This window comes from Ochotona curzoniae, unplaced genomic scaffold, assembly GCF_017591425.1.
Source record: "Ochotona curzoniae isolate NIBS_2020 unplaced genomic scaffold, NIBS_Ocur_1.0 contig_1014, whole genome shotgun sequence".
NCBI classification, from domain to species: Eukaryota; Metazoa; Chordata; class Mammalia; order Lagomorpha; family Ochotonidae; genus Ochotona; species Ochotona curzoniae.
Genome location: NW_024464920.1, coordinates 38,516,434 through 38,540,192, shown reverse-complemented (window position 1 = coordinate 38,540,192; position 23,759 = coordinate 38,516,434). Strand labels below are relative to the sequence as shown.

General features: G+C 40.6%; 1 protein-coding gene across 1 annotated transcript in view; it reads left to right on the top strand.

The window, feature by feature from the left end:
• The first annotated feature begins 945 nt into the window (after nucleotides 1–945).
• Nucleotides 946–23,759, top strand: part of SLC5A8 (solute carrier family 5 member 8) — a 41,334-nt gene continuing 18,520 nt past the window's right edge. Inside the window, exons 1-9 of the mRNA XM_040990913.1 lie at nucleotides 946–1,341; nucleotides 6,453–6,518; nucleotides 8,801–8,852; nucleotides 13,209–13,276; nucleotides 14,306–14,460; nucleotides 17,148–17,288; nucleotides 18,784–18,913; nucleotides 22,125–22,213; nucleotides 22,999–23,111. Coding sequence (XP_040846847.1) covers nucleotides 985–1,341; nucleotides 6,453–6,518; nucleotides 8,801–8,852; nucleotides 13,209–13,276; nucleotides 14,306–14,460; nucleotides 17,148–17,288; nucleotides 18,784–18,913; nucleotides 22,125–22,213; nucleotides 22,999–23,111 — 1,171 coding nt within the window. The 5' untranslated portion in view covers nucleotides 946–984. The remainder of the gene's footprint in view (nucleotides 1,342–6,452; nucleotides 6,519–8,800; nucleotides 8,853–13,208; nucleotides 13,277–14,305; nucleotides 14,461–17,147; nucleotides 17,289–18,783; nucleotides 18,914–22,124; nucleotides 22,214–22,998; nucleotides 23,112–23,759) is intronic.

Below are 23,759 nucleotides of genomic sequence, written 5' to 3'. Positions count from 1 at the left end.
AGTGAATCATCGGGCAGAAGATCTTCCTCTCTGTCTCTCCTCCTCTCTGTATATCTGAGTTTCCAATAAAAATAAATAATTCTTTAAAAAAGGAGAAGAAAACAAGCTCTGAAATCAGACCTCAATTAAAAGTCTTAAATGCCACCATTTCCTTAGACCAGGGATTAACCCTTGCTGGAGTAGAAGATGAAGACCGTTCACTGCCTAGGTGTTAGTAAGAATTACACTAATTAGCATTAAAGGTACCAAGAAGCACGTGTCCCGTGGTAAGGCTTATTCAACCATGGACATTACTGTGAATTTTACAACAGCTATCATTCTGTCACACTATATGGGATTAGCCAAGTTTGTTGAATGTAAATGCACCTGCTTAGCCAGCTAGCCATCTACTCTTTTCCAATCCTTTACCCGTCTAAGGACCGTCTCAGGACACTGCAAATGGCCCTCCTGTCACCTATTAACTTGTCAAGTAAAGAAACATAAAAACCCCCGGGCATACCTCCCTGTGAGGTTCGGGCAGTTTAACTGGAAAGCCAAAGACCGAACAATTGCCCTTCGACCCATCTTCCGCCTGTCCCTTTAAATGGTGCGTCCCTGCGGGTGCCACCATCCCAAGTTTGTTCTGAGAGCTGTGGCTCTGTTGGAGTCGGCTGTAGGCTCCAGTTCCCACCTGCTTCCCGGGTGTTCCTGCCTCCTCCGCCTCGGAGCTGGGCCACCCCAATTCCGTCCCCAGTGAGCGCTCAGCGCGCAGGGGCTTCTGCAGGTCGGGGCTCGTCCCTACTCTCACTCATCATCACCTTCGTGGGGCGCCGGAACCGGTGGAGACACCAGGAGACGCCTGTCATCTTCGCGGAGCGCCACGCCCTCCGCGCCCCTGGCACCTGCGAATAAGAAGTGCGCGCCTGGTTGCCGAAGCCAGAGCGCTCAGGGCTGGGTTGCGCGCCGCGGGGCCGCGGTTTGGCTTGGCAGGGCGCCGGCGAGCTCATGGCCATGGACGCTCCGCGGGGCATCGGCACCTTCGTGGTGTGGGACTATGTGGTGTTCTCCTGCATGCTGCTCATCTCGGCTGCCATCGGCATCTACTACGCCTTCGCGGGGGGTGGCCAGAAGACCTCCACGGACTTCCTGATGGGGGGCCGCAGCATGACAGCTGTGCCGGTGGCACTGTCCCTCACCGCCAGCTTCATGTCGGCTGTCACCATCTTGGGCAGCCCCTCCGAGGTCTATCGCTTCGGGGCTATGTACAGCATCTTTGCCATCACCTACTTCTTGGTGGTCGTCATCAGCGCTGAGATCTTCCTCCCTGTGTTCTACAAACTGGGAATCACCAGCACCTACGAGGTCAAGGGGAGGTGGGCCGGGAGGAGCGCGCGTGGGCGGGGAGCATGGGGGACTCTGCAGGTTTCTGGAGCAGTTCTCCTGGAGACAGACACACACACCACCAGGCAATCTCTCTGGCTCCACATTATAATTGCCTCCTCTGGGGGAAAATCCCTGGGTGTCTGTCCTCAATAACAGGAGAGACTTCCAAAGTAAACGGTGTACATCAGGTTATGGCTTTCTAAAGGTTCCTAGATTCTTGGTCAAAAGGCAAGGTTTCACAACTGTTTGCATTTTTTAGTGAGCCGAACCTTTCCAGTCTCAGTTCCTCTTCTTTGCTGTCTCCCCACTCTGAGTTTCTCAAAGCCATTCCGGATCCACTGCCTTCCTCGTCCACACACACCAAGGTGCAGGCAGCTAAGTGTCTCTGGGTCCCCTGTTGGAAACCATATTGTATTATAACTAGGTAGGTGATTGTGGGATACTTATTCCATTCTTTGTGACTATTTCTTCTTTTCAAAAAGAACATCATAACTCCCTCTTACGTCCAGTTGTCGGAGAGTTAAATGGAATGTTGCAAGGTGCACATGTAACAGAATAGCGCTTGGCATGGAAGAAGTGTTGGTTGAACTTTGGTCAGAGTTACTGGGATAGTGAGAGCCTGGTGATTGTGCAGGGGATTGTTTTGGAACCACTGGAAAAATTGGGATTGTCACACAGCTCTGGCCATGCTCTGCTGAGGCTCGTTTTGGGAAGACGGTTGAAGAATACCATTCTTTAGCACAGGTCCCTTGCATCTGGGTTCTTTCAATCTGTCTTGTAAGAAAGGACTTTGCCAAGTGTTTGGTTCACTTTTGAGAGTCATGTAGGGGCAGCTAAAATCTCAAAGGAGTGATGTGGTCCAGTTCAGTGCCCTCGAGGTCTCCTTCATCCGGGTACTGACCCATGAGCTGCACGGATGAGGCCAAAGGGGTTTCCTTTGCAATAGACCATTATCCAGAGCGCTTTGCTCCTTGTCTCATCAGTGTCTGTTGTCAGCTTTATGGAGTGTTTCCTCCAATCCTTGGCTGCTAAGAGGTAGATTCCCAGCGAGGCTGATTCAGCTGATGCTGAGGACAGGGTTAAGGTGGCGCGACAAGTGTTGGTGACAGAGTCTGCCTAGACTCGGTGACTTCATCCGAAGAGAAGCACCCCTGTGGCCGCTTTGCCTTCCACCTGCTCTGATTGCCACATGTGGGAGAGTTCAATCATCCTCCCACAAGTGACGGATGGAATTTCTCAGTTTTGCTCAGACTGCCTTGGGCCAAATTCGGTTCACAGGCATTCTTAAATGTAACGTAATAATGTGTTGAAAAAGAATTAACAGTTAATGATGAAGAAAAAAAAATCAAATAAAACTGCAGATTCTGACTTCTTTTGGAAACTTAGAAGACTGTTGGCTGGGCCCGCTTTCCCTGTGACCACCTCAACTGCGGTCTGCGACCACTGCTCTCACTCTCCAGCCATTTCTGTGTTGAGGGTTTATCTCTTTGCAAAATTACTTGGTAGAGAAATCGTCATCTGCCTTGATGTCTTTATCAAAAATGAAAAACGCAGAAAATGAAAAAGGATGAAGGGAGTTCTTGTTTTGAGGGAGATGTGAAAGGATGCATTTCCTCATTAATATAAAGAATATTTCAGCACAAAAATATATAAGCATCTGGCTAAGGTTAGGCATATACAAAGGTGCTTCAAAAATATTTGTGGATAAAGCCAAAACAAGTTCATGGGCAAATGGAATTAAAGGATAAATTTACCTTTGTACAAACATTCTTTGAAATCCAGATGCACAAGGGTGTCACAGAGCCCAAGGACTAGGTGTATGATGGCAAAACCTTGCCAAGAGTTCAGTTCTTTGGCACTAAAAGTGTAATTTTGTTGGTTCACAACTTGTTTTGAAGCCGCCTCCTAAGAGATTGGATGAAACATCCAGGCATTCAAGTGCATGAGCCCTGATCTGTGGCTAACTAACTTAAAAATGTGGAATGGAATTGAATAATCTGGCCAGAGGACTTCGGTCCCCAAAGACAAATGCCACTCTTTGAACCACTGACCCATCCTTTGGGGCTATAACACTAACTCAAGCAGAAACACCTTTCTCACAAGTTTTTCGCAGTGGAACCTGTAAGCAAGCCTTCCAGGTGAACAAAAAGCTAATGTTTGTGGAATGCTTAATAGTGCCTGGCACTGGGTTGCATGTTTTGCATACATTGTCTGGCGCAGCAGTCCAAACAATCCTTATGAGAGAGATTCTATCAGAGCCCCATTTTGCAGATACAGAGTAAGTCAGGCTATGGAGAGAACGGAGTACTGACAGGCCTACTAGCAGACTTGATGAATCTATCAACATTCCAAGCTTGTCACAATGCAGAGAGAAGCAAAGAGGTGATGCAGAACACGTGAACCAGTGAGCCCAGTGTGGGTGGTCACGACTTGGAGTGCCAAGCAATTGGGGCATCACGCTGTGACCTTATCAACTGGCCATGGCAAAGACTTTCTTGTGAAATATTTTCCTTTTGTTTTATAATGAGAGATGGAGCCACCCACGTGTACAAAAAGCAGTCCAGCACCAAGGGATAGATACGCTGGCACTCCTTCTCACAGAAGAAACTCTTCTTTATTTACATTTCTTTGACTGTTATTGCTAAAGGTGGCTGTTCACAATCACTTTATTTCTATTTGTCACTAAATTTGAAATGTTGGCCTAATAGGTGTTTTGCAATTTCCAGATGCACAGATGAACAAAAAGGATATTGTAGAAATCTGGTTTAATTCATAACTTCTTTAGAATTATTCTATGTCCAGCTAAATCTGTATGTTCATACTGAGTTACTCAGATTTTGTATTAATTCAGGCATGTGTTTAAATTTTTAGAGGTCTTAGTTTCATGTCCTTAAACTATTCAAAGCGCTGAGGATTCTGGGAGAGCTTGATTGACGGTAGGCACCTCCTGTTATTTTGTAGTTTTGTCCGGAAATCTTAATTTAGCTTTAGTTTGCTTTCATCCTACTACACAGCTTCTTGGCCCTCTGGTTAGACCTCAACATTCTTCAATAGCTTCCTAGCCGCAGATGGCTGAGACAATGACACAGTACTTGACTTGATCTTGAATTAGCTTTAACTCCTAAGTTTTTTTCTACATCGGCTGATCCTGGGGCTGGTGGAGGTGGGGCAGGCAGGGAAGGTGGAATATTACATATATAAAGGAGCTTCTAGAAGCTCATGAAAAAAATCAAAGGATAGTTTGAATTTTCTATGAACCTTTTAAAGTCCACTCGTGCGTATATGTGTGCTTGTGTGTATGTACCATAGATCCAGATGACTACATTCTTAGCTTGGTTGCAATGTTCTTTTAAGAGTTCTTTGTCTCCAGTGTCTTGGGTATGTGTACTTAGAAAAAGCAAAGGTCTCTCTGTTTATTCATAACCACTCATGTGTAAGAGAGATCTACTAAAGGAACTCTGAAAAAAATAACACTGCTCCATTTCCAGGTTCAGACGTTTCTCCAGTCTTCCGAAAAGTCTTCCAAAATATCCTGGAATGATATTCGTTCACTGAAGACAAGTTTCTCAAGGGCCATGAATCTGCATAGAACTAAGTTCTTAATATCTTATTTTCTCAACAGTGTCCAACATTTCCCCATCCATTTATATCATTGGATAGTGTTCAAAACCCTGGAAATAAAAGGGCAAAGAACTATTTACCATGGTCCTCAATGTTAAAGGAAGGAAGCAGGTTTGAAGAGCGATTGCCTAAAGCTCTGGGAATCAGGAGAGGGGCTGGGTGAAGGGCTGGAGCTGTTCTCCCAGTACTCCCCATTGCCTGGTTTTCTTGTCTCCTATCAGTTATTTTTGCAGGTCCAGTGACATGCTAATGCTGCCTACTCCCTTCCTCAGTCTAAGCATGTAGTTAGATTCTTATTAATTTGGTCATGTGCACATGTTAGCATCAACGATTTGAAATTTGTGTTGTGATCCTGCTGGTTCCTAGGTTGCAAACTTGATGTCTTCTCTGGGTCGCAATGCCATCGTCCCCAACATGGACTTATCCATAGAGTTGCCAGGAGGATTAAGCACAATAAATACTCCACACATGTTAGCTTTGACCACACAACAAAAATATCGTATGTCTTTCCCTCTATTACCTAATGCCAGTTTTCCTTCTTCCTTCTTCTCTGCTGTATGAAAAGACTATTGTTAGCATTAAACATTTTTTTTCCACGTGTGCTAAGTTAGAGCATGTCTTAGATTCCAGCTCATAAATTCTATAATCGTAACTGGACTACAGTGTGGTCTTTAGGACATAAGTTGGTCATATAATAAGACAGAGGAGATTTCCAGGACACTAGAAGGAGTTGGCAGGGCCACTAGCTATGAAAAGAAACTAATTTCGGTGACTTCAGTTAAAAGACTATGGTGGAGGGATGTGGGGTAACTCATAGAATAGAGTGAAAAGCCAATTAAGCTTTAGAAAGGCACAAGGCAGGACAGCATCTTCTGATCTCCCAGAGTGGAACTTGCTCATTCCCTCTCCGTATCTTGTCTCTAAGTTCAAAATATTCATTGTTCACAGAAGGTGAAATGGTGGTTACATGGTTTTCTTCTGGCTAATAGGTCATGACACTTTGATTGACAATTCCATCAAAATTGCCTACATTTGGATAGGTTTGGTTCCCTAAATGAATCTAGGGAGAACAATGGGTTACTCAATCTAAAAATGCAGAATGTAATTTCATCTATATGACAATCTGGAACAAGTAGGAATGGCTAAGAGATCAGAGACCATTAGTGTGTGGGGATGGAAGGAGGGCTTGGCCACAGGGGAGAAGTCTGAGGGAGTCTGCTGAGATGCACACACTGTTTCGTATTTAGATCGTCATGGGGGTTACACAAACATGTATGTGTTTTACAAGCCCTTGGACTGTGCTCTAAAGTGATTCGGTTTCACTGTATGCAAATAAAATAGTACAATGAAGATACACAATACAAATTACTTATGAAGCTGTTTTACATCTCTAATCGTCTACTTAAGTTGCTGATTATAAGGTGTGCAGAGAATTCACACAATAATCACTTTCCCCCTTTTGGCAACAGTATTTAGAACTTCGATTCAACAAATGCGTTCGTCTCTGTGGAACAATCCTCTTCATTGTTCAAACAGTAAGTAACTCACCGCTAGTTTTTCCTTTATTGTCTGAAATATTTTTCACCATGGCAGCTGGGTCCATCTTGCTTGGAAAACACATGCGTGATAACAAAGAGATACTGCAAATATGAGGAAACTAAAAAAGGAAAAACGCTTGTCACTAAGCAGCAATTACCCTTAAGATAATTAAACAGTGTGCCAGCAAGCTTTGCTGCCTGGAAAAACAACAATTGAAGCAAGAATTAGCTATTATATTGATCAAGACACAGATATGCTGCATTAGGAAAATATAATTTCCTTTATCCCATCTCCTCTGATCTTAACCAAGGTGACAGACATGAAAGGCTTTGCAAGATGACAAAAGATAGTAGTGTGGACCCTAGAAGTTGATGACAGTAATTCTGACAAAAGGAAAACAAGTTGGATACTTCAAAGTATTTTAAAAACAATATTGAATAACAGGTATGAAAAAATGGCTGACAAAGGAAGGCATTAGGACGTAATTTTCTATGTTAGTAAGCTAACTTTAAAAATGAATCAGTGTTTAAAAAAAATGGAACCAGAAAGAGTAATTGATATTTCGATGATAAAAATGTAAGCTCATGGGCTCTGGAAGAGATAATCCAGTAGAGCTTGACCAGAAAACACGGATTGCCCAGGTGGCTAGTGATGGAGTGCTTCCACCTCTATCCTGCTGCGCGACGGGTGAGGGATCGTTATCAGGACTGTCCCATCTCCCTCTGGCCAGTGAAGCCCTTTATGCGAGGGTTGGATGATGGAAGCTGAGGAATGATCTCTACTCTGACTCTCGTTACAATTCTATTTCTCCTTCAAAAGTCACCCAAGCATTCGCTACAGGAAGACAGAGTGCCTTCGACTCGTTTTATATCATTGCAAGCGAAGTGATTCAAATGGTGCTAGCTCTTACTAGTTTCAGTATAGGAAGGAAATCTATGGGGTGTGGTGGAGCGTTGGACTCAGAGCTGAGGCTGATGGCTTGCGTTACCCAACAGCGCAGACGCTCGCAGGGGCTTTGTTGGTGATGGGAAATGTGGAAAGGAGCTGGCAAGACAACCTGAGGTCATGTTTTGAAAGCCTCAACTTGGATACAACAATGATTGTAAAATGACTCTATGGTAATGCCAGAAGAGTACCTGGAAGCACAGCTTAGTTCCACAGAAAGGGGACATTTAGCACTTTCCATTTGAAGTATTTACTGTACTTCCGTATCTCTAACCTTGGAATGTAATCAAGCAGCCCAAGAACCCTTTTCCCAGCATGGTTTAGAAAGTAACTATAGTTTTAATTCTTACGTGATACATTTGAATGACAAAGTTTAATGGAAATGATATTTTGGGAAAAGACTGTACTTACTGTTACACTCCAGACCAATAAATATTTGTCAAATGTGTAGATGAAAAACTAATAAATAAAATGGTGGAATATAGGTATTATGGATTTTAGGTTCTTTTTTATACACAAATTTACACTTAATTGATTGTCATGCCAACTTTTATAAAGTACTTCAGGAAATGTATAGTTTTCTTAACCATGCAGTTGTTAACTTACATACATGATTGAAGGACCATTCTCTTTTAAACTGAATTTCTTTTTTTAAAAAAAATGTCTATTGGGAAGACAGAGGCATAGAGATACAGGGAGAGACAGAAAGTCAGTCTGTCTGTTTGAAGGGCAACATGGCTGAAAGAGAAGGAGAGACAGGCAAAGAGAATTTGCATCCATCAGTTCACTTCTCAAATGATAGTCAGAAGGGGACCAGGATGAAACGAAGAACCAAAACTCCATCTTGGTCTCCCATGTGGGTGGCAGATATGCAAAAACATGGACAATCATCAGCCAGTAAGCAGGACTGGAAGTGGAAGAGCCAGGACTTAAACAGGCACTCGGATATGGGATGTGCAGATTAATAGCTGTGGCTTTACTTGCTGAGCTATAATGCTTACTCCACCTTACTCATTTTCATTTTTTTTTTCCTGGCTGTTTTGGGTTAGAAAATCGATTTCAGGCTTGAGTTGGTGAGCCAGTGATCATTTACATGAAGTATCACATGAAATGTCTATCTTTATACAGAATTGATCATAGGAGATTTTCACATCCACAAGCACAACAGAATTAGCCTTATTGACGTAATACTTTCAATATTACAAATAAACGCTTTAAGTATATTGAAACTGTTGCTTTAAATTAGAATTGAATTTATGGTGAAAAAAAATCAGTATTTTGTCATTCATATCCATAGTTTATCTAATTCATTTGGCTTTCTTTTCTTCCCTAGATTCTATATACTGGAATTGTTATTTACGCCCCTGCCCTGGCTTTAAATCAAGGTACACTTTAGAGTTTGCTCATTATGTAACTCATATTTTGGGGATGATTTTCAATCAGCGTTATCTGTCCTAGGGAAGTGAGGGAAAGTGCTTCCAGTAACCTACAGCAGCTTTCCAAGGAGGGCAGGGTGAGTTCAGTGTCGACACCAGCTGCTGCTCCGAAGGGCTGACCACAGCAGGCAGCATCCAGCGGCCACTCTTCAGGTCTTCAGAAAGCTGCTCCCCTGTCATCTAAGACATGAATGACTGCACTCTCTTCTTTGTAATTCTGATCAGATCTAGGGTAAAATCTGGCAGAGAAAAGCTTTTCTTATCCCCACTTTTGACATGCTCCAAATGGACGAGCAGAAGAGTCTTATGACGAAGTATCAGATTGTTCCTAGCATTATAGGACAGATGCCTATGATGTCTCTAGAGATACTTATGAAGAACATGCTTTTATTTTAAAAAATTGTATATATTTTTTATCTTTAGGGAACTTATTCATACATTAGATTGTCAGGGTCACAGCAAATGCATGATTATTGCATAATTTTCATGCTATTATTTTATTCATGCAGAGAACATATTCCATGTGGTTCATAGATAAAATTCTAAAGATAAAAGGATACTTTCCTTCCGCCCTCCTTCCCTCCTTTTTTCCTCTTTCCTTCCTTGCTTTCTCTCTTCCTTTCTGCTTTTGTCCTTCCCTTTCTTCCTTCCTCGCTCTCTCTTTTGAAAATTTTGTTGATCAATAAATCACCTTTGCTATTGAAATTTGGACATATAAGAGCAGTAAAACAAGGATAGTTTATTGAGGCAAATGTTGCTGTTAGTCATATTTTCAAATGGTTTTTGGGAAGTTCCAAGTCCTTTGAAGTCTTATCAGTTGGAAGTGAGTTTATCTCTAAAACTTCCTTGTGGACTGGACAAGTGGACTCTGTGCTGGAAAGAATGTGGTGTAGTTCCTGGAGTTAACATAAGATGGAGAAAACCCACTAACTCTACATTTAATTTTTTAAATTTTATGATGGATATGATAGTAATTAACACCTGTGAGGATAAAGTACAGCAGTATTATTACAAAGAAGTGCTCCACTGTATAATATGTTCTTGAATTCTGAGTTCTACATGTTTCATTGTCCATGCTACTAAGATCAAGAATGAGTCATTTCATTTCTCAAGAACTGAACTATAAACTTCAGAAGTTACCTTTTGGCTTTAAGTGTAATTAAATATGTTAGATTTTTAAAGTACAGTTTAGGAGTGATCAAAACATTGATTTTCATTTTTAAAAATTTTACTGTTTGATGATTTTTACATAGTTGATTAGGGTGATAAGGGTCAAGGGCTACAGGAAGCTGAGTGATATTACCATTTTCACATTCTCTTTTTTCCTTCCTATATCTGGGGGAAGAGGAAGAAAAGGGGAGGAGCCACACCAGCCTCCCAAATGCCTCTATACCCCACGTCCAGCTTCCTGACACCACTCCGGTGTCCCAGATATGGGGCATGCTCTGATGGCACTGCTCAAGAGGTTTCAAGTTCAACAGTTTTGAATTACTACAATCTCACCACTCCAAGCACGATGAAATCTCTCCAAAATCCACTGGTTGCATAGTCCACCTTAGAGTTTCTGTTTGCCCAGTCATTCACTGCCAACACTTGGCTGTGGTAGTTAATTGATTTGTTCTTTCCTCCATCTTCTGTTGTGGTACCAGGTGTCCTCTATAGAATCCAAAGTACTGTGTTCACCTGGATATGCTGTCCATTGCTCTGTCTAAGCCACTGAGGAGGCCCAGCTCTGACACACGCATTCCAGAGTCAGACCATGGAACCTGCAATTCTCTCCATAGTTGGGGTTCTGAATCCAGCGATTCATTCAGGGGGTATCCCCATAGAAACTTTATCTGAGGCAATCACAGTCTTGATTCTTGTGTGTGCATGCCAGTAGAGGATTTGACACAGTCTGTTGCCCCAACCAGCTTATGCACATGCTGGTGGATGGAATTGCTGGGTCATTTCTGCCTCCAGTCGATTTTCATTTTTGAAGAAGTCAAGGATTCTTTTCTTAACAAGGCTTACACTTTTATTGAGGTATAGATAACATATTATTACACGAGAGGAACTTAAGGGTAGGGTGGATGAGTTTTAATATTTGTGTACACTCAAAATTCCCACCCAGGATCTAGAATATTTCCATCATCCAATTCCAGAAATCTGCCCCACCTTTTTGAAAACAAGATTTATTTGAAAGAATTACAGAGATAGAACTCTAACATGCACTGATTCACCCCCCTCCCCCCGCCTCAGATGGTTGCAATAGCTAGGGCTGAGTTAGTCTAGAGCCAGGAGCCAAGCGCTTCATTTGAGTCTCCCATATGGATAGCAGGTGGTCCAAGCATTTGGTCAATGCTTTATTTCTTTTGGGGGGACTTCTGACTTTTGATTTTTAAAAGTTGTGTAAGGTCTCCCACGCAGGTGCAGGGTCCCCAGGCTTTGGGCCATCCTCAACTGCTTTCCCAATCCACAAGATCCACAAGCAGGAAGCTGGATGGGAAGTGAAGCAGCTGAGACATGAACTGATATCCGTATGGGATGCTAGCCCTTAAAGACGGAGGATTTGCCTGTTGAACCACACTGCTGACACCTTTATATTAATTTTAAAAAAAGATTGATTTTTGTTTGACAGCAAGAGTTTGAAAAAGAAGGTGAGAAGAGAGAGAGAGAAATCTTTGTATAACGGTTCACTCTCCAAATGGCCACAAAAGCTGGGACTGGGCCAGGCTGAAGGCAAGGTCCAGAAATTTCATCCAGGTTTTCTACCTGGGTACAGGGTCCCAAGGACTTGAGCCATCTTTTACTGGTTTCCCAGGCCATTAGCAGGGAGCAGGATCAGAAGTGGAACAACCAGGACATGGACTAAGTCCCATATGGGATACCAGTGTTGCAGTCAGAACCTTAAACCCCACTGCACTATAATACTGGCCCCAGGTAACTGAGAGTTTAAAATAATGACTCTACAGACACAAACATTTGACAACCATCATGGTTATTATTATTGATGTTCAAACTGTTTTACTTTTGTCCATCAGGGGCCTTCCCAAGTTGTCTTCTGACTTTTCAAACTTGGCTGGCAGCACATTGATACTCACTTGGGGAACTTTAAAAAATTGGGTCTGCACTTGCATGATTTGGTGTCAGTTGTCCTGACTGTCTTCTCATCAAGAACTCTCTGGGTTTTTTGGGTTTTTTTTTGGAGGGGGGGTGTGGATTCCATGTTGGGATCTGTAGAAGTCATAGTTTTAGAATAGCGATTTCAATATCTAATTAATAATATGAAGACAAATGTAGTTACACATTTTCTTCTTTGCAGTTCTTTTTCTTCGATGTTTCGTAGCAGGGATACATGTAACATCATTGTGTTTTCAAATCTGGTTATGTGAGGTTGGTGTGGTGGCAGAGCACACTAATTCTCTGCCCTCCAGTATTAGCTTCCCGTGTGGCTGCTGGTTCATGTCCCAGCTGCTCCACTTCCAATCCAGCTCTCTGCTTATGGCCTAGGAAAACAGTGGAGGATGGCTGATAGTCTTGGGACGCTGCACCCATGTGGGAGACCTGGAGGAAGCTCCTGATTCCCAGCTTCAGATCAGCCTTTTAAATAAAAATAAATCAATCTTCAAATCTGGTGACATATGTCTATATATGCCTATGTCACAAACTTGGACATATAGCCGGTTTCAATTTATTTCATTTTGCTTTTAAGAAGTTCCTTTTAAAATTTGATTTTTCCAATTATGTAGACTATTTCCATGGTTCTCGCTTCTAGTCTGTAAATCAAAATTTTCAGAGAAATTTAGCTTTTAAATTAGTTCCCTCTATCAGATTTCCTTTATCTACTAATTCTGCTTATCTTTTTATTTAAAAAGGCATTTCACTTCTTAGGTAAAGAATTGCAAATCATACACAATTTTCTTCAGTTAATCCTTATTTTAATATTATCCTCTTGTTAATTCCAAGGATGGTAAACAGATCCTTGTCTAATGGGGAAGATGGCAAGTATCTTTAGACTCCCTTTAGCTTGGACAACTGCATCATAATATTAGGCAGTTCCTTAGCTTAATGGTAACATAAATTTCATTTAGCCCATGTTGGAGCTGTACATGCTGCCTGAGGGTAGAAACCACCATTATGTCCATTTATGTTATCAACTACAATTTTAAACCTCCCTTAAAATCTGGGCCTAACTTTTGATAAGTGAATATAGATCAAGCGGGTGCCCAGTACGTGATAGAACTTTGTCCCCTGCTGATTATTGAGACATACATTTATTATTCATACTTCATGGTTATGCATGCATTCGCTTTACTTCCGCAGTTACAGGATTTGATCTGTGGGGTGCAGTCGTGGCAACCGGACTGGTCTGCACATTCTACTGCACTCTGGTATGTCATGATCATCATTTCCCTTTTCATTGCACCCACTTGCTTTGCATCCTTATGGTCCCCATTAGTTACATGCTGCCAGGTTAGTTCTTTAGAGCTACTCTGCTACTTCTGTCCTGCCACAGTATCAGCTTTGTGGAAGGAATGTTTGGTCAGAGATAGACTGATTCTTCATAGAATATAGTTCATCAGGACCATTGCAATGGTCCTGAACTCTGTCTCCTAATTCTTACCATTGCTAAGCTATTAAAGCTGTGCTCATGTTAGTTTCAGTTTGGAACTCTGTGATAACTTTCTACTGCCTAAAGGCATGGGTGACAAAACATGTAACAACTAGTAGGGTGTGTTTTTAGTATTTCAATGACCGAAGTGACTATCTGGGTACTTACTGATTAAATATCAGCTCTGCTAATTGAACAAAATCCATGATAATGATTTTTGCGATGTGACCTATGAATCTTCCCCAAACATTCTATATCACTTTCCATTTCACACAAAAATGCATATCTGGCCATATTTAATATTGCATGTAGTTGGAGTTTATGCTTTTGCCCATGTTATTTTATCTATAGAAAGAGAGAGAGAAAAAAATTTTCATCTACTGGCTCACTTCCCAAATGACTGTAACAGCTAGACCCGGGACAGGTTGAAGCCAGGAGCCAGGAACTTCATCCAGGTCTGCCACAGGGGTGACAGGGTCAAAACACTTGGCTTAGCTCTGCTGCTTTCCCACACACATTAGTAGGGAGCTGGATCAGAAGTGGAGCAGCCAAGACTCAAAGGGCACTCCTATGAGACACAGGGATCACAGGTGAGGGCACCACGGTGCTGGCCTTCTTTGCTAATGATTGGAGGCTTCTGGAATATCTTCTTTAGGAAGGTTCTACCAAAACCTGACAGTGTCTTTTGAGTGCACTTCTTGGTCAACATCCATGTTTTCACCGCTGTTGTGTAGTATAGTGAATAAAACATGTGGATGCTTACTAATGCCTGGTAGAAGCATTAATCCTCATGACTTTTTCCTTAAAGGGTGGTCTTAAGGCAGTTATCTGGACAGATGTTTTTCAAGCTGGAATCATGGTGGCTGGATTTGCATCTGTGATTATACAGGCTTCAGTGACTCAGGGTGGAATCAATACTATTTTGAAGGACGCATATGATGGCAGAAGATTAAACTTCTGGAAGTAAGTTGCTATTTACCTCCTGGCTAATAGGACACACATTTTATTACCTCTGTAAAAATGATCTCATTATTGAAATACTAGATTTACAATTAGACAGCAAATCAACAAAACACTAAGGATGTGATACAACAAATTTAAGGTGCTGTGTAAATGTGTAGGAGGTTTCCACCGGTTTTTAAAGGGGTTAATTAAATTAGATGGTATTTAGAGTATACCTCTTCCCAAGAAAGGACTAATATCTGTGAGTTTTCTATGGATATTAAAGCCCACAGGGGGTTAGACGATGAGGTGAGGTAGGAAAGGAAGACACGGTGGAAGGAAAATACACAAAACAAAAGCTCTGAAGAGCCACATGCTAGAAGACAGTATTGTTGCTTTGACAATTCTTTGTTTCAAGCAATTTCGACAATTTCTCTTTGGTTATTACCCTAGTGGTGCTGATAGTATACAGTAATATAATATTAGAGTAGTTTTAAAAGCAAGTGGAAAGTGGAATTAAAAGATAAGTTTATTATGGTGCAAAAAGTGGAAATCTATGAGAGATGATGAAATCTTCAAAAAGTTTATGAAAAAAATGTGTAGTATGAAAAATTATGTATGAGTTTCACATTGATTTGGCACCCCCAAAATTCTTTCAGTTTTCACGAACTTTAAAAAGTCCCATTTCATGTGTGTGTGTGCGCATTACCTAATCGTATATTATATTTCTGGAGAATTAACTGGAAAAGTTATGGTTGATGCCTCAAGTAATCGTATATACATTCATGACATAACAAGTCTTAAACAGTTGCCAAGCTTTTGTAAAGAAATATTATTGAAAGAAGACACTTAATCACAATTTTAAGTATGGTTTTTGTTCTTCCTGTTCAGTGTGGCTAAGAGCTCATTTGGACCTATTCGGTTTGTCTTCCATGAAAGAAGCCCTATTTTGATACAAGCAATCTGAAATCATTGGCAAGAAGAAAGAGAACCCATTTTATCCCAGTGGTTCCTTTCTGGTCTTCTGAAATGCAAAACAAAAGTTTGAGAAGAGCTTTCTCAAAAATTAGACAGAATCAATGGATCACTAGATACAGGGACGCATTTCAGGGAACCATCTTGAGTGGTTTTCTACATGCTTTCTCTATTTGCCCAAAGATTCAGATTCCGAGGAAGAGAGCCTCAGGTTTTTGTATCTTGACTCACGGCTCACTCCCCTGACTATGGTAGAGCACGATGTTTAGTCTGATGACCTTTAGCCTATTTAAACAAGAGGGGGATGATACCAAGAATTGAGAACAACCAATGGCTACTCCCAGCTCTCTTCTTGGTAGGCCTGGCTGAAAGGAGAGGTTATGGAATCAATCACTTTTTAATGCAAGATTGCTTTAAACTTCATGTAAAGAGATTATTCCAAAAATGCACAGATCTCAGCACTGAAGTGCAAGCTTCTACAAATAAAACATTATGCATTGTTATGGCCTTTGTTTTGATGGTTTTCGACCACAGAGTGATAATAAAAGGTCTGATGATGCTTCAGTATTTTCAAAAGTATCTCTTGTTCTGAAAGTTTGAGGGTGATGAGACAAATAACTATTTTATTTCAGATCAATGCAAAGAAATGGTATTTTAGATTGCTATTTTCTATATGGTCTGTAGTTGGCTTCTGATCTAAAGCTACTGAAATGAATGTTTAATATCAATTTTTACTTCACTCAGAAGGTTCCTGATTTCTTTTAGCTCTTGATCTTCATTCGCCAATGTGGTAGCTACTGTTTTCCAGTTGTTCACTCCTGAAACATTGAGACTTTGCTATGAAATGGTAGGCAATAGAATAGAGGCTTTTATATTTCCATAGGAGTGCCAGGATAGACATGAAATCAGAACATCTTTGTCAACTGGTTCCCCAATTTAAGCATTTACATAGAGTTTCAGAATTATATAATTTCCATAAGATGGAAGCATGGTTTGGCAGAACGTTTTAATGCTTATGTCATCTGCTAGAGATGAACAGATTCATTCCTTCTAAGGTGATCCATTTAAAAGCAGTTACAATATATTTAAAACATGAAAGTTGGACTTTGTAACAAGTTTGTACTTGTTTGCATGTCAAAAAGTGGTTTTAAACTATTAGTGTTCAGTTTGCACACACACCATATTAAGACAGCACAATTATAATGAAACGTGATAGTTTTGGAAAATGAAAGCCTTTGAATTGCATTAATTTACCAGCTTCCTGATTTTGAATAGAGATTAGAATTATGACTATTTACGTGCTAGGAGAGAAATACATACACAAAATGTGTTCGTTACATTTCCGTGTCTCCTTCTGGGGTGCACGCAGGGGTCAGTGTCTCTTGTCTCTCAGAGTGTGTGATTTGGAATGTACTCTGATTACAGTATGACAGCTTTGTGTACACAACAGCTTCCTGAAACCATGGGAGAATGACTTAAATAAATGCTCAGAATAATTACAACATTCATTTCCCTCCAGTCCTGTCTAGAGTTTCCCTCTCTCTGAAAATAATAATGCCTATGTCATTGAACTTTAGTTACAAGTACTTGTATAACTCATGTTATTTAGTAAGTTTGTACCTACTTATGTGGGTATAGAGGTACGTGTTGCTTGCATGCAGAAATATCCTAAGGCAGTTTTCAGTAGTGTTTTGTAAATAATTTAAATTTGTTTTCTGTTTCTTCTCAAATAGTTTTGACCCAAACCCATTGCAAAGACACACGTTCTGGACAATCATTGTAGGCGGGACCTTCACATGGACCACCATCTATGGAATCAACCAATCCCAAGTGCAGAGATATATCTCCTGTAAAAGCAGATTCCATGCCAAACTGTAAGTCAAATCATGGTAGATGAATCATTAATAACCATGAGTCTTCTTTATGAAGATGCTTCCCTAAGTTCCATTTAGCTTGGATATATTTTGTATCATGAAATTCTAAGAGATGAGTGATAAACCTGGTTACAAAAGGACTTTGGAGAAAAATAGTTCTACATGCCTTAAAATCATATATTGGAAAATATTTTAAATTAAGACAGTCTTATTTAAAATAATTTTGAATGAACATCCAAAAACTGAACAAATGTCTCTTAAAACTTAGTATATTTTACTTTCAGATGCAGCCAGCACCATTTAATATTGGTCATTTAGATAACTCGAGGAAAATAATTTAGTTTCTCTCAACACCAGTTTTTCTAAGTTTTGTAAACTCAGAATGAGAGGCAATGCACATCTCATGGGAGATACTGTCAAATGCCAGATTTGGCACACATATGGTTCGATAAATGCGAACTCATCTTTCCACTCCAACTGTTGAAGTCTGAAGGCAGAGGATGGGTGAGAGATCCGTGTTGATTCAGCAGAGTGAGCAGAATTGCAGCAAGTGGAGAGTGCGAGGGTGTTCCAGCCAGGCAGAGTGATTTGGAGAGAAGTAAAGATGAATTTTTTGGAGAGGGTAAGGGAAGTGTCAGAGCCTATGGAATTATATCATCAAAAACGTATCAAAAAAGGACAGAAGAACTGGAAGTGAAGATGAAGGAAGAAGGGCATGGCCAAGGACTCCGAAGCCAAGCTTGAGTATCGATTATGAGAGGATGGCCAGCTCTTCCTCTGGAATTCCTGGCCAGCTTGGTGAACAGCACTCCCTATGCTGATGAACAAGGCTGGCTCTGCCCACGTGTGCCAGGCATTTAACACTCCAAACAGAGTAAGCGTACAAGGCTGTTGTGGTAGGAGAAGCAGTGCAATGCTCTACAACGGAGGACTTGAAAATACTGTGATGTCATATGTCAGAACTCAATATGCTGAGGATATTATAATGGGGCACATTGCTCAGAAATAAAACGGTCCATGAAATAACGATGTATAGTTCATACTTAATGAATAGTCTTACAAACTGCATTTAAACATGTTTGGTGAGTCAGTATGCTGATAGTACCGATATTTAGCAGTTTATAGTTGGATGGATCATTTTTTAAAAGAAAATGAGTACTAGTCAACTGCTCTGTTGACTATTGAAATTTTTACTTTGTGGTAAGAAGTTCTAAGGCAATATAATTAGACACCATTATGAATCTGACAATTTCTACAGAATTTCAACAAGGAAGATACTCATCCTATAATAAAATATGTTGCATATTCTAAATGTTTTTGATACATTAAGGATTGACATTATCAGCCAGTTAGACTACAGTAATAAATAATGTTTTTGATAAGCATACCATAATGTGCATTTCTTGAGTATAATTATGAAAATCCAACTTGTGAAATAATACCTTTAGGATAGAAATTACAACACTCAGTTCACTGTTTGCTTTTGCATCTTCAGATCTCTCTACATCAACCTTCTTGGACTCTGGGCAATCCTCACCTGCTCAGTGCTGTGTGGACTCGCCCTGTATTCCAGGTACCGTGACTGTGATCCTTGGACATCCAAGAAATTGTCTGCACCAGACCAGGTTCAGTACCATGCCTTTCTTACATGTGCATTAATGACTTCTAAAAGGATGACATGTTGGGAGGAAAGGAAGTCGTGTTTTGTTAAGAAACAGCAAAGGGGCACAATATAATCTTCTTAATTTCAATCAAGTTTGACAAAAAAATTCTTTTAGCAGATAGAGCAAGATTAAAGGGTATGATATATAAAATGAAAATATTGACATATCTAAAATTTTCACATGAAATGTTAAGCAGAAATACTTTAAAGCTGGCATAGAAATGCAAACATAGTTTTAAGCACATGTACATACACACAGCTGGTGATGTGGTATAGCTGGTTATGCCACTGTTCCTGATGCCAACACCCCTTATGGGGGCATTAGTTGGAGTATTGGCTGCTCTATGTCCGATCCTGCTTCCTGACAATGCATCTAGGAAATCAGCAGAAGATGGCCCAAATGGGGACCCTGTCTGGAAGAAGGGTCTGGTTCCTGGCTTTAGCCTGGGCCAATCCTGGCTGTTATGGTCATTCAAGGATTCAAACAACAGATGGAAATTCTCTTTCTCTCTCTGTAACTCTCTCAAATAAATCTTTAAATGGTTTTGGCTGCATCTGAAAGTGAAACACTATGTTTTAAGACATTCATTTACTCTGGATGCTACACAGTGTATCTGTGGCATCAAAACATCACATAGTACTCCCTAAATATGTCCGTTTTTGAATGTTTATTTAAAATTATTTTAAATAAGACTGTTTTAATTAAAAATTTTTCAAATACATAATTTAAGGCTTATAAAACTGTTTTTTTTTTCCTGCTAAGTATTGGTCATTTGGATAACTCCAGGAAAACAATTTAGTTTCTCTCAACACCAGTTTTTCTAAGTTTTGTAAACTCAGAATGAGAGGCAATGCACATCTCATGGGAGATACTGTCAAATGCCAGATTTGGCACACATATAGTTCAATAAATACGAACTCATCTTTCCACTTCATCTGTTGAAGTCTGAAGGCAGAGGATGGGTGAGAGATCCGTGTTGATTCAGCAGAGTGAGCAGAATTGCAACAAGTGGAGAGTGCGAGGGTGTTCCAGCCAGGCAGAGTGATTTGGAGAGAAGTAAAGATGAATTTTTTGGAGAGGGTAAGGGAAGTGTCAGAGCCTATGGAATTATATCATCAAAAATGTATCAAAAAGGACAGAAGAACTGGAAGTGAAGATGAAGGAAGAAGGGCATGGCCAAGGACTCCGAAGCCAAGCTTGAGTATCGATTATGAGAGGATGGCCAGCTCTTCCTCTGGAATTCCTGGCCAGCTTGGTGAACAGCACTCCCTATGCTGATGAACAAGGCTGGCTCTGCCCACGTGTGCCAGGCATTTAACACTCCAAACAGAGTAAGCGTACAAGGCTGTTGTGGTAGGAGAAGCAGTGCAATGCTCTACAACGGAGGACTTGAAAATACTGTGATGCATTTCAGTCTCTATTGTCTATAATTTGTAGCATGGAGCTAATAGAGATTTTACAATAGTTTCTAATGTACCTTCGTTGTATCCAGGGTGAAAACAAAGCAAAAGCCAAACGGCTCTACAACTTCCTTCGGTTGAAACTAGCAAAGAAGGCATTCAGGGGTGTATTGCTTGCATGCACTAACATGTCCTGAGATGCCCCCTCTATCTGCTGGTTGCTAGTTAATGGGCTGATTCAATTGGCATTTCCCTGGAGACTCAATGTGAATAACAGGGAATCCATGGGAGATCACGTCAAAACATTATCCTCAGAAGAGCAAACAGGCTTACTCTCTCCTGACACACCAGGTGCTTAGACAGAGTGTAGCTACTTTGCTGCCCATCAGTATTAACCTGATGGCTCTCCTGATATCTGAGGGAGTCATCCAAAGTATGAAGTAACTGTACTGACATTTTTTGGGGAATGTTGGAAATAATGTAGAAGATTTTGGACCAGGTTATAAAACTAGTGAGGGAACTTTTCCTTTTGCTTATCTGTGGACTACTGTGTCCAGTTAAACTTTTAGAATGTGTCCAGTCTGAGTCTTTCACATGGACTTGGATACTTGAGCCATCAACTGCTAGCTCTGAGGGTGCATATTAGTAGGAAACTGGATTCAGGAGGGCATCTGCGGGTTGACCGGCACTTGGATACGGGAAGGAGGCATCCTAAATGTTGTTTTAAACTATTGCATCGAAAGCCTATCCCAGGACACTTCACATTAACAAATAATTTTGCAGAAATATTGTCACGTCATACAATACTAAAATCACGTACCTGCCCATTTCGATTTAGTATCTATTTTAAGAAATGTAAGTCATCGCACAGCAGATTAGAAGCATGTTCCAGGGATCGCCTGTGGTCACCCTCCAAGCGGACTGTGTCACATTATATATGCCTTAAAATTACATTTTAAGTTTTAGAGAAGTTCACAAAACTGCCTTGAGTCGTCAAGTAAAGTTAAGAGGATGTTTCTTACTTACAACAGTTTGTAAAATAGTTCATTTAAAAAGATTAATAATTTTTTTAAAAAAAGATTTATTTATTTTTATTGGAAAGTCAGATTTACAGAGAGGAGAGACAGTGAGAAAGATCTTCCATTCACCGATTCACTTCCCAAGTGGCTGCAACAGTGCGAGCTGAGCCAATCCAAAGCCAGGTGCCAGGAGTTTCCTCTGGGTCTCCCATGCAGGTGCAGGGTCTCAAGGCTTTGAGCCATCCTTTACTGCTTTCCCAGGCTACAAACAGGGAGCTGGATGGGAAGTGGAGCAGCTGGGACATGAATTGGCCCCCATATGGGTTCCTGGTGCATGCAAAGTGAGGACTTTAGCCATTAGGCTAACACGTGAGGTCCAGGACTTATAATTCTACAGAATAAAAGCTACTATTATTGGGTTAGGCCATATTCCATGTCAGAAGTTTTGGCCTAGATTATGCACTTTTACAGCAATTCTATGAAGTTGGTGTTATCTCAGTTTTACAAATGCAGGAACTGAGTTTTAGAAAAATTGAACAATCCAAGCCAACTTTTCCTAAGTCCTTAGCCTGTTTAGGCTGAATAGAATGCTGGTTTGTTTTTCTAAATGGTAACAGTGAAAGAGTTCACTTTCAGAAATTTAGCAATTTCAGATATATGGGATGTCTCTATCTCTGAAACAACACTAGATATATTAAATATTGATTTTATTCTATGGCAATTTATTTAGAAATAAATTTTGGAATTTTTCAGCTCATGCCTTATTTGGTACTGGACATTCTGCAAGATTATCCAGGAGTTCCTGGACTTTTTGTGGCCTGTGTTTACAGTGGAACGTTGAGGTATGATGCATGTGCCCTTTAAGGAGATCTTTCTTTTATTATTGGCTGCTTTGGGGGATGAGCTGAGTTACGGACGTGGTCACAAATGGTCCCAAGTAGGCATGTTACTCTGTTGATCTCTTACTGTTGTCATCAGTCTCTGCTTTTAGCCAGGTCTTTGTTCTTGAATACAATATTACATATTCTACAGGATGGCCATAAATGATGACCAGCTCTCATCGGCTCTGAAAAATGGGTGTCTACTCTTTTGGTTTAAAGTAGATGTGTGGTTAAAGCAGGATCAACTGGAAAATTACATCTCTTTTGTACGTGTTCAATGTCATGTATTGTCTAAAGAAACTTATATTTTGTGATTCAAAATATTCCTTGCAGATTCTTCGTGTATTTGCTCCAGGGAATTACTATTAACACATTCAGAATATCTTATCAGTGAATCAGGAAAGTAATGTTATTGATAGTACAACATATCAGGGAGGAGTTAGAACTCTTCCTGTACCCAGGGAAAAATATGTCTTGAGGTTATTATTTAACAATAATCGGTAAGCTTTGTAGATTTCTTTTCATCAAAAACAATGGAAGCAACATAAACATGCCCTCCCTTATTTACTACTGAGCCTGTGGGTGTTGCTGAATCATCCTTGTTTGATAAAAGCTACCAGAAAGAGGATGCTTTTATCATTAAGACTAATGAAGACATTTGGTGCTGTTTTAGAGATTTGCTCCCTGTTTCTTTTGAGCAGGGTTGTTAATGAATAATGTTGCCAACATTCTCTTTTCCCTCACAGCACAGTGTCCTCCAGTATTAACGCCTTAGCAGCAGTGACTGTGGAAGATCTCATCAAACCTCATTTCAGGTCACTGTCGGAGAGGTCTCTGTCTTGGATCTCACAAGGATTGAGTAAGTTTCCATTCCCATGAGGCATCTTAGCACAGACAGATGATTTTGCTTTTTGAGGTGTTATAAATTCTTGTCCTTTGAAGATACCTTTTGATAACTCCTGACTGTACTTCTATGACTGAATGCAGATATGACCATATTTGTAACCAAGATCTGAGAGACACTGAAAGCATGTAATTGTCAGTGGACCATAAAGGACAGTTCATGGGCATCCTGTTTGAGCTTCTTTCTTTCTTTTTTAAAATTTGTACTGATAGGAAGAGTGTCCTTTTTCTTAATCTCATTTTATCCCAAGTCTATGCTCAGACACTTAGGCATAAGGAAAAAACTCAGCCATTTCCTTTTTAACCTTACTTCATAATTCTAAGAAATGCTTCAGTTTGAGGCCAATAGCCACATTTCCCCTAGATTGTGTAGTAGGCACAGCCAGTTTTAGGTCTCTGTGTGAACTGCTGATGAAGACATAGAATGTTATGATTTTTAACCTGCTTGGTCTGGTTCTGTCTGCTCACACACAGTGTCCTGGAGACGGTCCATCACCCTGTGGAGAGGATTTTGTTTCTATTCTGAGATTGCAGAACTCCATTAGGAGTTAAACACCAGCTTGAGCAGAGAAGTGTCAGAGTTCCCAGTACCCAGACATCCCAA